Consider the following 12639-nt stretch of genomic DNA (forward strand, 5'->3'; position numbering starts at 1 on the left):
CAAAACGATTCAACCGTGTTACGATTCTTTAGGAAATGATTCACTGATTCACTGAAGCACTAAAAGCGTTAAACGGGGCGTCGCTGGGGGCCGAGCTCAAGCTCTTGTGATGATTGGGCCTGCGCTTAGACAGTTGCGCCACTCATAATAGTGATAGTCCACTCTACCCTGCACAACTGTGACTGGGCTTTTTGCACAGTAGCAGAATTAAAATAAAAACACCACAGCAGGCCTTTGTGTGTGTGTGTGTGTGTGTGTGTGTGTGTGTGTGTGTGTGTGTGTGTGTGTGTGTGTGTGTGTGAGGAGGGGGGGGTCATTTATGATTATATTTATTAATTTTGACCGCAACGTCTGCAACTCTACCAGACTAACTGTACCCACCAACGCTCTGTCTGAGAGTTCTTGGATCTTCTTGGCTCGCTAAGCAGTGATGTCACTTATTCCCCTTACACAGCACTGGAACACAGCCTGCCCAGTGCCAGCCAGGCCAGCAGACGATCTGTCTGACTTCTCTAGAAGATTTTTTTTCCCTCTGGCTTCCCTAAAGCTCTAATCTTGCTGTGGTAACGCCGATAATATCAGGTGCTATAATTCCCCTCTTACCTCAGACGTGGTCGATCAGCCAAGACATGTTTTCATATCTGTCATCTGTGTTTTCATTAGTTTTGTACTTTGCGCAAAAACAAGAGCTAAAATGTCCAAAAGTTTGTGGACAGCCCCTCTAAAGAATGCACTCACTCACTGCTTCGCTGACACGGCTTGTTTAGTCCTTGTAAGGAAGAGCTGCCAATAGAATAGGACACTCCGGAGCAGATAATCTAGACAAACCTATTGGCACCATGCTGCCTAATGCCAGGCGTGGGCTAGTAAAGGGGTATAAAGACTCGCAGCATTGGGCTGCGATGAGGGATGATGAGGTGGGGTGGTGATCATCCAACATCCCGACCTCACTAACGCTCTTGTCTTGTCTGAATGCAATCAAATCCTCACAGCAATGCTCCAGGTTCCAAAATCTAGTAAAAAGCCTTCGTCTCTCAAATCTTGATCTTTTAATACTCTTGATTTCAGAAGACGCAATGAATGGGCAAGTGTCCTAATACTTTTGTCCATATAGTGTATGTTTTAAGTTAGGTCTGGTCTCAGTTTAGTCATGGCTAATTCCACCGGCTAGTTGGTTCTGAAACTGGGAGCTGCTGCTAGCTCGACGGGGCAGTTCCTGTAATAATAATAATTTCGGTAAGTTGGCTCTGAGCCAATCAGGAGCTTTATTGAGCTGCAGGAAAACGCGGGCCACACTAGTGCTAGCTCTAGTGTGCTACGTGTTGCAGTAGGCGAGGGTTCGCCCCCTGTGAAGCAGGAACGCTAATGGCCGGCGTGAAAGCGAGAGCTCTACAGGCTCTGCTAATTGCCTTCCTCCATAAAGCCCCGCGGGGCTGCCGAGGCTTACGTAAGGCCGGTAAAACCCGTTGAGTCACCCTTTCGCTAGGTTACAGTGTCTTCGACAGAACTGCCGAGCATGGGAAAGGCAGAGGGCCCTGCCAGGGCTTGTCGTGTTTTTGTGGTTTAACCGAAGTCGTGGCTGCACGTTCCCAGGGCTTGGTTAAGCCGCTCGTGCTCATTCGGGGGGGAAAAGGCCTCGCGCTGCTCCCGCCGAGCGCTCCGTGCAGAGCAGATCAGCTAGGCTCTACATGCTTTTACCCCTCTCTCTCTGAGGAGGCTCTACCCTGTAGAGTGAAGGCTCGGAAGGGTTACTGGGTGTGGGGCCCGAAAGACCCGGCCGTTTGCCCTGCTGGCCCACAGTCACGGACTTTTGTGCTAATTGCTAACAAAGTACTGTAAACAAATTTGGGACTGTTCTAATGACGTTGTGTAGGACTGGAGCGGGTAGTGAAGCAGCAGCATAAATAATAATAATAATAATAATAATAATAAAAGAAGCCTATCTGGAGGTTATGAATGGACAGCCAAACCCTCCATTAGTTCTGTTTCTATGCTTAGTACAGTTTCTAAAAGGAGTTACAGCCCACCAGCAGCCCCCCAACTACATCTTGTGCACTCTCACTCTCGGTCACACACACACACACACACGCACACAAACACACGATGCTTAAAAAGGCACAAATTGTTTAAAAGGCTGTCTCAGAACCATGTAATCAACAAAGTCGTTTGTCCAAACCACGTATTTAAACCAAACAGGCCACCAAGTGCTGAAGGTTCTGCTTACAGAGCGAGAGCAGTTACAGGACAGTTACAGGAACGAGGCAGTGTGCCGCTTCCTGACCTAACCTGGGCTGTACACAGATTGGGTGTGTTTGTGAGCGAGAGAGAGAGAGAGAGAAAGAGAGAGCTTAACAGATCCTGACCTCCGCATTCCTGAAGGCTTATGTAAGAGACATGGACAGCCCCCCACCCCTCTAATAATAAAGAATCAGCTTTTTTATTATTAATATATATTAAGGAGCAAGTCCACTGATTTGTCAAAATGTCTGCATAATTCAGTGTTTAAGATGTAAACACTGAGTCATTGGTGTGAAGTGGTTCAATGGAACCAGCCGTTGCCATGACTACAACACCAGTATAGCCATACAGACACCAGTAACCCAACCACCCAACCGTGTTTTATATGTAATGTTTATAATGGTTTAATAGTGGGGACTATTTTTCTGTGCATGTATCCCTCCACCATAAACTGTAAATTGATTTTAGAAGGTACAATATTCTTTTGAATTATTTATTTATTTTCTTATTTATTTATTACTATTTTAAATAATCTAGAAAAAGCCAGGCCTGAAGAAGGCCGCTTTTAGCAGTTTTAGAGGAAGGGACGGGACGGGACGGGATGGGACGGGAAGGGTGGTTCCCTTCACCACCACCGTGAACAATTCTGACCGTGTTGTGACTCTGACCGGTCCACTCCGGACGATATTTAATTATGCAGAAATGTCGACAATTCTGTGGAATTCTCCTTTAAAGGCAATGCTTTGGCTCGGTCCAACGCTACCAGTGGACAGCCCGAGTGTTCTCCCTTTAACCAATCAGACGCTTGCCCAGGCCGCTCTAAGAATATCTGCAGGCCTCTGTTGTTATTGTGGCAACCTGTAGGGCCGGTTTGGCTCATGCAGGTTAGGCCTATTGTTTGTTGGTTACTGCGACACGCCACCGAAAGTCAGTCTTGCAGCTGCTTTGTGTTTAATATGCCTTTAATAATGGGTCAGAAGATCATCATGGATCATTAGCGCGAGTACCGTTTACCCTGTAGGAGTGTTTCATTGGGCGTCCGAGACACTGCGTGTGCTTCACCTCTCTGCAGTCCTTTTGTTCATCAATGTGAAGTATGGGGTGGGTCCGAACACACACCTGTGTCTGCATGTAGCTTTGTGCCGTATGTCACCGTCCTCTCAGTTCATTGGTTATTTTGCTGGGTGAGGCTGTAGAGTAGTTGACCATTCATGGTGTTCTGCACCAAACCCTGTGATCAGGAGTTGGTCCTATTTGTCCTATTTTTGTCTTTAGTCTTGTGTGGAGACTTGAGACTAGAAGGAATGTTGGAACATTGCTGTGTGTGGGGATCTGATTGCATTCAGCCTCATGAGAACATCAGTTCTGCGGCTCCTGCTCATCCCAAAGTTGGGCTGGAGCTCTGTCAATCCAGAGAACACAGCTCCCAGGCTCCCAGAACCCAGTCCTCTAGCCAGGCATGGTGACCGTAGACCTACTCTGCTCCTAAGCGTCCCGTTCTGTTGGTCAGTGCTGCTCTGTGGAGATCACAGACACCACCTAAATAAGCTGCATTTTTTTTAATGAGGTTTTGATTGTTGCAACAGAACTTCATGACCACTAATGTCCCTCTTCCCCCCCCTCTCTTTCCCCTTCAAGCAACCATGTCGGCTGCAGATAAGTACCTGTACGTGGACCGCACCGTAGTGAACAACCCGCTGGCCCAGGCGGATTGGGCCAGTAAGAAGCTGGTGTGGGTTCCGTCGGAGCGGCTGGGCTTCGAGGCCGGCTCCGTGAAGGAGGAGCATGGCGACGAGGTGCTGGTGGAGCTCGCCGACTCCGGCAAGAAAGTGCGCGTCAACAAGGACGACATCCAGAAGATGAACCCTCCGAAGTTCAACAAGGTGGAGGACATGGCCGAGCTGACGTGCCTGAACGAGGCCTCCGTGCTGCACAACCTGAAGGAGAGATACTACTCAGGCCTCATCTACGTAAGTGATTCATTTAGGTTCATTTAGATGAAGGATGAATCTTTTATAGTAGGTACTGAATCGTTTGTACTGGCTAATGAATCATTTTAGTGGAGACACTGAATCGTTCATAGGAGATACTGCTGATATCGTCTGTGTGTGTAATTGAAGACCGGGGAGTGAGTGCAGCTGCTGGATGAGATGAGGGGTGTGTGTCAGGTGTGCTGGATCAGCCTCTTGGCCTGCCTGGACCCCACCCAGCACTGCCCCCCCCCCTCCGCTCCCATACGCTCTGTCAATTTACAATCATTCAGACTGATCACGTACCATACACTCTCTCACACGTGGAGGAAGAGGATGTGTCCCTCACATACACACTGACAGAATGTGTGTCTGTGTGGTAAACAGGAAGTTCCAGCGAACAATGTGAAAGGGAGGAAGGAGAAAAGCACCTCCAGAGAGATGGAGAGAGAGAGGGAGAAGAAAAGGGGATGGAGGGAGAGTAAGAGAGAACACCACAAGAGCAAAAAAGAACGAAAGGAAGAAGGCAGGAAAGATAAAGTGAGGCTGGAGGGGTAGAGAGAGAACGAAACGTATGAAGAGACGAGAAGGATTAGAGAAATAGAGAGAGATGGATGATAGAAAGAAGTGGAGCAGCAGTGGCAGCAGCAGTAGTAGTAGTAGCAGTAGTAATAGTAGTAAATGCAGCAGTAGTAGTGGTAGTAGTAGGAAAAGGTAGTAGTAGCAGTAGTGGTGGTAGCAGCAGCGGCAGCGGTGGTGGTGGTAGTAGCAGTAGTGGTGGTGGTAGTAGTAGTATTAGTATTAGCAGCAGTAGTGGTGGTAGCAGCAGCAGTAGTGGTGGTGGTAGTAGTAGTAGCAGAAGTAGTAGCGGCGGCGGTGGTGGTAGTAGTAGCAGCAGCAGAAGTGGTAGTTGTAGTGGTAGTAGTAGCAGCAGCAGAAGTGGTAGTTGTAGCAGTAGTAATAGTAGCAGCAGAAGTGGTAGTTGTAGCAGTAGTAATAGTAGCAGCAGAGGTGGTAGTTGTAGTAGTAGCAGCAGTAGTGGTAGCATCAGCGGTGGTGGTGGTGGTAGTAGTAGTAGTAGTAGTAGTAGCAGCAGTAGTAGTGGCGGCGGTGGTGGTGGTGGTGGTGGTAGTAGTAGTAGCAGCAGTAGTAGTAGCAGCATCAGTAGCGGTGGTGGTGGTAGTAGTAGCAGCAGTAGTGGTGGTAGTAGTAGCAGCAGTAGTAGTAGTGGTAGCATCAGCGGTGGTGGTGGTGGTGGTGGTAGTAGTAGTAGCAGCAGCAGCAGTAGTAGTAGTAGTAGTAGTAGTAGCAGCAGTAGTGGTAGCATCAGCAGCGGTGGTGATGGTGGTGGTGGTGGTGGTGGTAGTAGTAGTAGTAGCAGCAGCAGTAGTGGTAGTAGCTCCCTTCACCCTAAAAGTAAAAGTTGAGTTTCCGAGATCAGAGCAGGAATGATGGAGACTGCGTCTGTGCAGCAGCTGGATGGAGACAGATTAATAATACAGATGTGTTTGATGAATAAACACGAGGGCGAGTTTAGAGGACAGTCAGCTGTACAGTCTGAGTGAAGAAGAGGGTCTCCGCTAAAGAAGCTAAGAGAAGGCATTCTCGACCTGTGTGTGTGTGTGTGTGTGTGTGTGTGTGTGTGTGTGTGTGTGTGTGTGTGTGTGTGTGTGTGTTGAAGGGGATGATTAGGAAATTAAAGAGTAGAACTAACTGTAGTTTTCCCCTATGACTTAATCTCTGCTTCTTTGACACCCACTCATCAGAGCCTGATGGAGCCGTGTGTTTGTGTGTGTGTGTGTGTGTGTGTGTGTGTGTGTGTGTGTGTGTGTGTGTGTGTGTGTGTGTGTGTGTGTGTGTGTGTGTGTGTGTGTGTGTTGTGTGTGTGTGTGTGTGTGTGTGTGTGTGTGAAAGAGCTGCTGGAATTACAGGCCTCACTGACAAGGCCGAGCTTGGCTCCAGATCTTCTGCTGGCTTTGGCTTCCTTCACAGTGTGGTTCTACGATGGTTCTTAGGCCTTCATTACCACACAGTGGACAAAGATACATTTTACAAATTAATATGCTTAATATTCTCTCTCTCTCCCTCTCCCTCTCCCTCCCCACAGACATACTCTGGACTCTTCTGTGTGGTGATAAACCCCTACAAGAACCTGCCCATCTACTCAGAGGAGATCGTGGACATGTACAAGGGCAAAAAGAGACACGAGATGCCCCCCCACATCTACGCCATCACAGACACGGCATACAGGAGCATGATGCAAGGTGTCCATACACACAAACAAATGCTCGCACACACACACACACACACGTACACACACCGTGTATTATCTGGTTACAAACACTGTTTATAACATAAGTGTGGTTTACGCTCGGGATGTGGAGGAGATCCCGTCTCTCCCACCAGGGAAAACATTCCTAAATCCGTGTTTGTTTTTATTGCAGCTCCTCAGTCAGAACAGCAAGGGTTTTTAGGGGAGTGGCTAAATTTAGCTGGATCTGCTCTTACTGTCATAATAACACAATTAACATGAATTGATCAGAGAGAAATCCACCTGACGTACAGCAAAGATCAGTGGGCTGCATTTGTAGTGTAGTGTAGACTAATATAGGTTATATATAATATATTATATTATTATGTATTATATAGTATAATATAGTTAATATATAGTTTCCATATATATTATTATTATTATTATTATTATTATTATATATAATAACTAGTATTACTGTAAGATGCCTAGACATCAGCAGCTGCACAAATGTATCAGGAACATACATGATGTCTGCCCAGAATTCCCATATCCCTGGTTAACCATAGTGTTAATGACTCCAATCTGAAACCCTAATCCCTGGAGCCTGCTTAAACACACACACACACACACACACACACACACACACACACACACACACACACAAATGGGTTCAAATGCACATTGAAGCCAGATCCGATCCGAGCTCAGTAGCTTCAGTCCTCCTTCACCCAGTCTTCGTTTTGGCCGCTGCAGCGGCAAGAGATACAGCAGGCACTTTCCCAGACCCCCCACCCCCCCACGCCCCTTCCTGGCTTTAATAATGTTCCTGTAGTCCATCTTGGACACGCCATCTAATGAATGTATTAACCACTGCTTTAGTGAAGCTGAGACTCTGGTCAATCTGTTTCAAGCACCAAAACTATTCGTCCGCTTGAGTAAAGGTGTGTGTTTACGAGAAATATGAAGCTCAGTTTTTCAGGTCTAGGGTCTGAGTATCTCTGCACACTCTGCTCTAGGTCTCATTGTATCGAGGGTTTAATTCAGTTTAATAGGAAACATGAGGTTATTCTCCAAGAGGAAGAATTCCATAAGAAGAACGTTTGTTGAAAGCTCGGTGGGCCCAACCGTGGTCCAGACGTGGCCCGAGTGTTCGCCGCTGCCTTTTTTGGGCCTGCTGTCACTTGTGTTCTTCTCCTAGCAGCACATTCTTGTAGAACTTCACATTATTAGTTGCAGTGGTTGTGTTCTTGAAATAGGAGGCCCAAATGAGCTCCGTTTTCTTGGGTGTGGGTGGTATCCTGTGTGAGTGCACACAGCGTGCAGTGCTCACTTCCTCCTTACTTCTCACACTCGGGCTCTCTCTGCAGTAAGAACGTGGAATGACCTCCGAGAGCTGTGGTAGTGTGTAGGCCCGTTTGCTGCAGTGGTGAGGGTGGTGAGGGCGGTGTTCGTGGCCTGGGTCGGGGAGGTTAAACTGATGCTGGTTGAAAGGCTTCTTTTTCCAGTCACAGGAAGCCGGATATCAATTTCCTGTGTGTGGGCCAAGCACTTCCTGTTAGCGAGACAAAACCGTGGGGCTGGTGTGCAGCAGATAACGCTTGGGTTCTCTGAAACGTGTTTATCGAACAGCACTTTGTGTTTTTTCCTCTTTGCTGAGCGCTGAGCGTGAAGCTATTTAGGGGCTGTGTTCGGCACCGACGTCCATCCTGAACGTTGCCATGGAATCAGAATGGACCCCTTATACCTCGGCAGTCCGAGTTCCCGGGCCACATAACACATTTCGGCTGTTGTTTGATGTGTAAATAGTAAGGGTGTGACTTTGGTGTGGGTGTAAAATGCTCAGATGCAGTTTAGCATGCCTATTTACCACCCTGTTACCCCCCCTTAGAGTGAAACCCACTGAGTCTCCTCATATGGAGGGATTTTAAATGGAGCTGTGCTCTGATTGGCTGGTTTCCATCATTCACGATTGCTTACAGGAGCCACATACACTATACAGACAAAAGTATTTGGACTAAAAGCACTAGATTACATTATGGAGGTAAACTCTGATGTGTCCATGTGGGGCCTGTATGGGTCGCCCGACTGAGAACCAGAACATTCTGTCCCTTGGTTCTACGTTGGCCCCCCAATATATGCACACTAGGGTCAGCATGGCTCCCATCTGGGTTGTGCACTGCATACAGGGTCTTGCTGGGACCCATATGAGATTAAGGTGGGCTGTAGCAATTGGGCCCATTTGGGAAGACCAACTGGGTCCCAGAAAAACGCAGCCCATGCCTGTTTGGGACCCACCTAGCACACATTCCACCCATGCCAGCCCCACATGAGTATGCTGGCTGAGTTAATATAGAAGCCAGTGGCCACAATTCATATACAGTTAGTGTGGAACTGGTGTGTTATGGACAGATTATGGGGGTTGTGGAATATTTTCATGCTAATTCCATCTTCTCTTCCTCCTCTTCCTCAGACCGTGAGGACCAGTCCATCCTGTGCACGTGAGTGTCCCGGCTGAACACATGCAGCTTACAGCAACCACGACTTGTTGTTTTTAAGGAGACGTTATGGAGGAATCCAACACTGGTGTGTGTGTGTGTGTGTGTGTGTGTGTGTGTGTGTGTGTGTGTGTGTGTGTGTGTGTGTGTGTGTGTGTGTGTTCGTTCGTTCGTTCGTTCTCAGGGGTGAATCTGGTGCTGGAAAGACAGAAAACACCAAGAAGGTTATTCAGTATCTGGCCCACGTGGCCTCCTCTCACAAGACCAAGAAAGACCAGGTTAGTTATTCTCTTTTTCCCCACTACTCACTCTCACTCTCTCTCGCTCTCTCTCTCTCACTCTCTCTCGCTCACGCTCACTCTAAACCACTCTTCTTTTTCTGTGACTTTTCCCTCACCCATCAGCGTTTGGTCTCTGCCGGGGATGTTCATGCGCTCCTTAAAATAACTGTTCAGGTATTAATGATGTTTAATAACAGAAAGAATCTTCAGCCCCGTCCTGCTGCGACCTATTAGTGCCTTTGCATGAGCGCACCTGAGGTGTTCCCTAGGCTAACTGCTCTAGCTGATGTTATCTAGGTGATGACGGCTCTAGGTGTTGACTGCTCTAGCCGATGTTATCTAGGTGTTGACTGCTCTAGCCAATGTTATCTAGGTGATGACGGCTCTAGGTGTTGACGGCTCTAGCCGATGTTAGCTAGGTGTTGACTGCTCTAGCCGATGTTAGCTAGGTGATTATGGCTCTAGCTGATGTTCTAGCCGATGTTATCTAGATGTTGACTGCTCTAGCCGATGTTATCTAGGTGTTGACGGCTCTAGGTGTTGACTGCTCTAGCTGATGTTAGCTAGGTGTTGACTGCTCTAGCTGATGTTAGCTAGGTGTTGACTGCTCTAGCCGATGTTATCTAGGTGTTGACGGCTCTAGCCGATGTTATCTAGGTGATGACGGCTCTAGCTGATGTTCTAGCCGATGTTATCTAGGTGTTGACTGCTCTAGCCGATGTTATCTAGGTGTTGACTGCTCTAGCCGATGTTATCATTTAACATTTTATGTTTAACCACACACACATTAATGTGCTGTCCAGGTAAAGTGCTGTCCAGGTACTGGAGTAGCTCAGTGAATCCGGCAGACTGCGCGTTTGGTTGGTGGGGGTTCGGTTCCTTCTCCTTTTCTTTTTTTTTTATTTAATAGAAACTGACCTCCTCTGTTTATCTGATCAGAGACTGTTTTCCCATGTCTCTCTGGCCCCTGATGGACTATCAACAGTGTAACAAAGACGTGTGTGTGTGTGTGTGTGTGTGTGTGTGTGTGTGTGTGTGTGTGTGTATACGTACTAATCTGGGAACACTTCTCTTTGTGAATGTTTACGAAGTTTGAAAAGCACCTGGATCATTATCAAACATTTGTTTTATTTATTTATTAAAAATGATGTCACCCCCCCTCTTCCTCCTCCTCCTCCTCCTCCTCCACTCAGAGAGGGATTGGTCTACATGTTTCTCTCACACTGAGAGCTAATCACCCCCAGATGTTCTCACACCACCTCCTAGACTGGCCTCCTATGGTTTAATACTGCTGGTCTGTGAGTGCGTGGCTGTTACTCGTACATTCAGCTTTAGAGAAGCCACACAGACGCTCCACTGCCTGAACACAAACGCCTCCTTACTTTAATTAATAATATTATTATTATTATTACTATTAATTTATCTATTTACCTCCTCACTTCTTGATGTGCTACCATATTCATTTACTTTATCTACTTTATTTACTTACTTTTTAATTATTTACTTTCATGTATTTACATACTTTTTGCCTTTTTACCAGTTTTATTTACTTTGTCATTTACTGCAGTATTTTTACTTACTACATCATTTGTGCTTGCGTACGTTTTTCACTTATTTACTTTTTTTTATTTTACTTTCTTATTTGTTTACTTGCGGCATAATTTATGTATTTACTTCCATTTTTACTTTTTACTTATTTACTGATTTGCTTACTTACTATTTAATTTAATTAACTTTTTTCGCCATTTACTTGCATCATTTATTTACTTACATACTTGTTTTTTTTTTACTTATTTACTTTATTATTTACTTATTAATTTATTTACTTACATGTATAATAATTTCTATTTATGCATTTATTAATTTACTTACTTTTATTTATATATTTATTTTCATACTTTAATTTAATAATTATTTTAATTTATTATTTATTTGTAATTTATAACTCTTTTGTAATGGGGCCACTCAAAATGCCATGGTTCCCCAGCTGACCACAGTTAGACTCGTATTAGACTTGTGTTGAGATTAAGTGTAGAATCGTGATCCTCTGTGCCGGACCTCGCTTTAGCAAAACTACATCCGAACGTTTGAGCCTGGTCCTGGGCTGAACTGCAGTGAAGATGCTGAATCTGAATAGGGAGTGGCTTTAGTTTAGGCCTGGCCTTGATCTGGATGTTGGATTATTGAACTGAACACAGTTCATCAGTGTAAAACTCTGTCTTCCTGTGGTCCCGCCCGTCTCGCGGGGGTCTCGGCCTGTTTACTCGGGCTCCGGAGGTTTATTTATCTCTCTCTCTCTCTCTCTATTTTAGCCTTTGAGTTTGAGTTCTGTTTTTTTTCTTTTCATCAACAGAGCAGCTCGGTCCTGACACATGTGAGTTACACACATTCCCTTCACCTCTCACACACACACTTCCCCCTCTCTCTCTCTCACTTGCTCTCACTCACCATCTCCCTCACCCCCTCATGCGCTCTCTGTCTCCCTCCTCCGTGTGCTGTCTGGGCTAGCTGGTCATATGGATTGTCACATGATCTGGGTGACCATGCAGAAAGCAGAGCGTCATTCAGACAGACCAGAGCGAGAGTAAAGAAATCAATATTCCACCAGCGTCTGAATCACAATTTGGTTCCATACACACACACACACCCGGGTAAAACACACTCTGAGATTAACCACAAGTGGTGCATCAGCAGCATCTGACAACGGTCAGTCTGTTGTTAGTGCTTAGTAGTTTTACAGCCTGCTTTACTGAAGCCTTTGGAATATACACTACTGCTTAAAAGCCTGGATTCGTTGAAAGTTTTATTATTAATAATAATTTAAAAAATAAATTGAAACATATACAGTTTTTTCACTTTTGAGCAGCAGACCAATAGAAATGCTACCAGATAAAGATAGTAAGGCTTTTCCCTTCTGTAAAGTTGTCATTTAGGAGATGCATAATATTAAATGAAATGGTCATTTTTATTTAGTATTATTTAGTATTCGTATATTTAGTATGAATAAGTATTATTAAATAATGTAATATATTTGTTACATAAAGCAATGTAAAAATAACGTAAAAGAAACATTAAAGAAGGCATACAATGGAAATGGTGACATATCTATTTATGTGTTTAATATTCTTATGTTCTATTAATATATTATACTATACTATATTTAATATTTATACATTTATTCACATGTTTTGTGCCTTAATTTTCTATCACTGCTTTTTATATAAGAATATTAAGTATTATTTTTATAAACAGCAGCTTTAAAAGTCATTTTGAAGCATTTCTATTGGTCTGTTCCTCATGAAATTTGGACACAATGCAAAAAATAAAATAAAAAATATATATATTATTATCATCATTATTATTATTATTATTATTATTATTATTATTATTACACATTAGGT

General features: G+C 45.0%; 1 protein-coding gene across 2 annotated transcripts in view; it reads left to right on the forward strand.

Moving 5' to 3' along the window:
- myh9b (myosin, heavy chain 9b, non-muscle) overlaps positions 1–12639 on the forward strand; it is a 57350-nt gene that overhangs the window by 18106 nt on the left and 26605 nt on the right. Inside the window, exons 2-6 of one of the 2 annotated variants that reach the window (XM_072675168.1) lie at positions 3877–4208; positions 6316–6472; positions 8933–8960; positions 9142–9235; positions 11592–11612. In XM_072675168.1, coding sequence (XP_072531269.1) covers positions 3882–4208; positions 6316–6472; positions 8933–8960; positions 9142–9235; positions 11592–11612 — 627 coding nt within the window. In that variant the 5' untranslated portion in view covers positions 3877–3881. The remainder of the gene's footprint in view (positions 1–3876; positions 4209–6315; positions 6473–8932; positions 8961–9141; positions 9236–11591; positions 11613–12639) is intronic. The other variant, XM_072675169.1, reaches the window with a different exon arrangement.

Source organism: Salminus brasiliensis, chromosome 3 (genome assembly GCF_030463535.1).
Source record: "Salminus brasiliensis chromosome 3, fSalBra1.hap2, whole genome shotgun sequence".
Classification (NCBI taxonomy): domain Eukaryota; kingdom Metazoa; phylum Chordata; class Actinopteri; order Characiformes; family Bryconidae; genus Salminus; species Salminus brasiliensis.